The sequence below is a fragment of the Rhagoletis zephyria genome, unplaced genomic scaffold (genome assembly GCF_001687245.7).
Source record: "Rhagoletis zephyria isolate East Lansing unplaced genomic scaffold, Rhagoletis_zephyria_1.1 Rzeph_scaffold_15255, whole genome shotgun sequence".
NCBI lineage: Eukaryota > Metazoa > Arthropoda > Insecta > Diptera > Tephritidae > Rhagoletis > Rhagoletis zephyria.
The window spans coordinates 729-5,691 of NW_016172322.1; the positions used below are offsets into that span (position 1 = coordinate 729).

The following is a 4,963-nucleotide window of genomic DNA, read 5'->3' on the forward strand; positions in this document are numbered from 1 at the left end:
TTCGTGGCCAATAACAATTGGCTGAGACCTAAGACTTCATAATATTACTATTACAATGCGGTCAAATGACTGTGAAGAGGGAAGCGATACGTATTTGCCACAATAAGAGAGAGGCCGAAATTCGGCAGTGCGAAGAGCTTGAAATGCTGGCCGGCAGGGAGAATGTCCGAAAATTAATTAACTCACAATTGGTCAGAGGTACATGCTAAGTACTACTCGTTTTTTCAGACAATAGACATCATCTCGAAATCAAGTCTTTTACGCAAGTTGTGAATTTTTTTTTTCTCTTAGCATTGTCTATCGTTGGATGGGACTGAACTGGGGATCTAACAGTCGCAGTCAGAAAAAAATGGGATTTGGAGCCCGGATCTACACAGCTGGAAAAAAATGCTAACTAGCTTCTCTGATAAAAAAAGAGGTTAAAATACTTAACACGTTACTAAACTTCCAACTGCTTATGCGCAAGAAGGTAGCTTGTAACTCTGCCAATATACTCAACGTTAGAACAGTTAAGAAATTCAGAAGAAATTTCTTAGAACCGACCACATCATTTCAACCCATATTATCAACGCCAATATCCTTGCCCAGCGTCCTTCGAGGAAGAAATGAAAAACAGACATTGACAGAAAAAAAATGATAAAGCCTTGTTCACACGGATGGCGGAACTGTTGGTTATTAGCCAAACAGCGAAGACGCTGACATACATATCAGTCATCCCGCTACAAACAAGTACACCCCAATTAATTTAAAAATTCAGGAAAATTCCAAACAATAGATGGCAAGTAGAAGGAACCCGGTTGTCAAATTGCATGTCAACGCATTAACTGGCTAACCAGAATGTAGTACCACAGCCACAAGCTATTTCGCTAGCTTCGTCAGCTACATCAGCAATAATATACCACAACCACAGCTACATATTGTGGACAGTTTAGAGCATTTAGAATATTTTAACTTTTGACAGCTCTTGTTACATACCACAGCCTCATCATTCTGGTTAGCCAGTTAGACTCTTCTCAATCTAAGTAGGCAGAAAAACTGCAAGATCACTGTCTGGTAGAACTTCCAGCAACTAGGTGCCAAGCGAACGAGTACTGCGGGAGTACATGTACGAGGATGGAGAGAAGACCACCGACATCCTTCTTTTTTACTGCCCGGTAATAGCCAAAAGGATATAAATGAGCTTATTTCTTTGACGAACTAAAAAATCTCGTCGCAGTACATTAGTCCAAGTGCATGTTTTAGAGGAACGAGGCTAACTATAATTCACTTACGGTGTCACAAAACTCTCTGAGCCCGTAGGTGAATCCCATCCGGGACTATCGCCTAACCTCACCTGCGCGTGTTAGATCGATCTGGCTATTTCATATTGATCAGGCTAGCTTACGCTTAGATCTCGAGGTTTATTTGAAAAAAGGAAGTGAAGTTAAGTAAAAGGCTAACACTTAAAGTAAGGAATGAATAAACTTGGTAAAAATTCTAAATCTAAACACCAAAATGATCGCTTGTTGTCTTCAAACGTCCAAATACATAAAAGTTGTGATCCCGTACGAGTTTTCTGAGGAAAAATAAGAAGGTAAATAAAGTATTTTAAATGTGAAAAGTTACGAATTTTTTTTGCTCTTAAATTCTGGTAAATTTGTCAAATGATCAGATGTAGTGTGTTCGACAACCAAATTGTAAACAAAATAAAATTACACTCTGCTAATGCGCATTGAAAAATATTTAATTACTTATTTGCGTGGATTCTGATGAATTTACAAAGCAAAATTTGAAGGTTTTGTTGTTCTTAAAAATTACCATCCCCTCCCTTTCGGTGTTACTCCCTCGCTCTGAGCGAATTTTAATTTTTTGCCAGTTTTAGTAGTTCTAGTACAAGGAATACGGGATTGAGCCAAGAATGATAGCATACAAGATTGCGCATTTCTGCGGGTAATGACGTCAAGACAGCAACGAATAGGAAAGAGTAATTGGAGATGGAGGAGAGAAAGAGTGTTAACCGTCAAACCATGGAGGTCGCCATATTTACATGTATATAAACATCGCTGCATACATACAAACAGTTTGCTAAAATGACGTCACACGAACAACTGATTCTGTCAAATTCGCCAAGAACAAAGTAGCGGTACAGCTGATTGCGCCACCTCTGTCTCCCTACATCGTGGGATTGAGCCTAATCTTCGGCCTACAGAGAGAACCTTATTTACTCTCATATTTGTGCTCTCAGTTGCCAGAGAACCGGGTACGGAGTTGGGACTCATACGGAATCACCACTTATATTTCCTCAGAAATTACAGGTACAAAAATATACATCTTTAATGAAAATTCTGGATTTGAACTAGCGAGCTCAACCTTGTGTTGAGATTGGTTTTTTATTATTCATGGAAGATCAGATGTTTGGCATTGTCTGCCAAAAGTTGCTCCCTATTACGAAAAAAGGCTGGATGATGGTAGTGTGCAATTTTAGCCTTTCGGCTATGGCGGCCGTCAATTGTGTAAACGATATGTAATCAAATGTCTACCGTATTTACGTGCATATCCATCGATCGGTGTACCACGGGTTCAATAGTGGAATTAAATTTTTTCTGCGTACAATTTTGAAAAAAAAGAACCTTTCTTAAAAACCATCGTCGGTTCCGTCACTCGTCCGTTAGGTGGGTTAGCATCAAGCCACGACAAGTAGCCGAAGACTCTGGCTCGAATACCCAGCTATTTATAGCCCTGTTCACGTACGCACTATCCAGTAAAATCCAGTAATAATTTTACTGGATAATTTTAATGGTTTTTACTGGATGGCGTTTTCGTGGCAAAAACTTCCAAGAATCTAGCAAAAGAGGGGAAATTGAGGGAGCAAAAATGACAGCTGAACTAGCAAGTTTTACTGGATTTTCACTGGATAAATTTTTACTAGTAACTATTTGCTAGTAAGAAAAACAGCTGATGGCATGATGCTTTATGCAATTCACATTACAAAAACAATTGTTTGTGGTGCTTTAAGAGTTCCAATTGACAAAATAAACCTATTTATATAAATATATGTATGTATATAAAGATGGGAAATACTATTTTTCTTAGAAAATTTCGTCGGAAAATAACACTGTTTAAACAACTTGCAACTTCTTGCTGGTTTGGTAAATATTGGCTTACTCTGTGAAATTTGGTTTCTGGCAAGTTACTGGAAATTTTTTGCTGGAGAATACGAAAACACAACTTACGTATATCTAGGCTTCATTCGATAGCAAACACTTAGGCTTTTGAAATTTTGCTATTTTTTTGTATGAATACATACGCGAGTTTGTACAAACGCGTTTTTTGTCTAAATTGAAATTGATTAACTATGTACGTAAATCATCCGTTGAGGTGGAACACAACAATTTTACAACGGGCACTTTTAAAACTCTACCACACATTTTCATAATTAGTTCTTTGTGTATAGATACCAATTTCGTCCTTAATTTGTTTTTATTTGTTTCTCACCTTTCTCCAATTGCAGCGCCTTCTCTTTCCAAGACGGATTCGACTCTTTCGAAATAATGTGTTCGCGTGCCCCAAGATAACTGATACTAATCGGTGGTGGTACCACTTCCGCAAGAGATTTCCTTTTCGCATCCGTCGTCAATGGCCACGAAATCACTGGCTGCGGTATTTGAACAGCATAACTGGAATGTGTACTTGTAGTTATCGGCGGCAAGAGCGAAGCAGATGACGATGACGAGGGCGGTGGCGGTGGTGGTGGTGTAGGTGGCGTCAGAGGACTTTCATATTGAATAAAAGGATTGCTATATATTGACGGTGTGAAATGAGCAGCAATCTGTGGCAGCATGTGGGACTCGCTGGACGAAAGTACGGTGTATGGTTGGTAGTGAGTTGTTGTCAAACACGAACTTCCATTCAAATGCATATCCAAAGGATAATCCGCTCTGTAAGCAACTGCATTGCTAGCGCTAACTGGTGGTGGTTTCGGTGTAGTGCCAAGTTCCAATAAAATTGGCTTTTCCGTTTCCGATTGATAAGAATCGGCATCGTCACAAGCTTCCGCTGTGCCGTCGGTGGTTTTAATAGCATTCGGCACAAGTACCGCCGGCTCATCATTTGCGTTACTACCAAGAAATTCATCGGACATTGTGTAAACTTAATTTGCTCGAAGGCGTTTCTCACTCTTACACAAAAACATATACATATACAAATATACATATGTATACACACACAAAATCATATGCAACTATTACAATTAATTTTAGGTACTTTTCATATCATGATTTATAGTAACACTTGATTGTGCGTTTAAGTTTTAACAATAAGAAATTTAAAACCCCATCCGATTAACCGGCGCCGCGTTCGCGCTCTATAGTCGTCCATCAACAGCGAATGCTTTCAGTAAAATGTCACAAGATTTCAGATCGATTCGTTATCGCACCTTTAAGATCACTTTCGTTTTTTAAGCGTTAAAAGTCGAGCTTAGGTTCTCTTTGCGTGGAATATGTGGCAACGTATAAAATTATATGGCTGCCAGTATGGCTGATTTCTATACACCATGACACACATGCATATGTACATTAACTTATAAAAGGCATGCGCTTATGTACAAACGTACATACATAAGTACCCTGTAGGATGTCGGAATAGACTTAGAGCACTGCACAAACTAGACTGCAAGTTATTGTAAGTAGTCCAAAGTTTGTAAAATTCTATTTAGATTTAACATTAAATGTCCTAGGCTCGGACCAATTGCCCGCTTCTGCATCGCATTGTAACCAATTTTCTAAGCGGATACTTTCTGTCCGCACATGAAAATTCGTTGACTAAAGGTGAAATTAGTCAAGAACGTAAACCTACCGGTACGTAAACCCGAGTCACCTGATACGATCTGTCTTACGAGAGCGCCATGTAAATGAAAACTCAACCACCGCAAAATTTTTTTGTAGTTGTAGCCCGTAGCGCAAAAATCTGCGGAATTTAGATTTTT

At 39.0% G+C, this 4,963-nt stretch overlaps 1 protein-coding gene across 1 annotated transcript; it reads right to left on the reverse strand.

Annotated features, from left to right (window-relative positions):
- Positions 1-3,399: 3,399 nt before the first annotated feature.
- Positions 3,400-4,361, reverse strand: LOC108378923 (salivary gland-expressed bHLH). Its single transcript, XM_017635227.1, has one exon. It carries the CDS (start codon positions 4,118-4,120, stop codon positions 3,449-3,451), a length of 672 nt encoding a protein of 223 aa, XP_017490716.1. The 5' UTR covers positions 4,121-4,361; the 3' UTR covers positions 3,400-3,448.
- Positions 4,362-4,963: the final 602 nt, after the last annotated feature.

Bases quoted from the DNA above. Each gene is read 5' to 3' on its own strand.
- LOC108378923 (XM_017635227.1), bottom strand. From the start codon at position 4,120: ATGTCCGATGAATTTCTTGGTAGTAACGCAAATGATGAGCCGGCGGTA.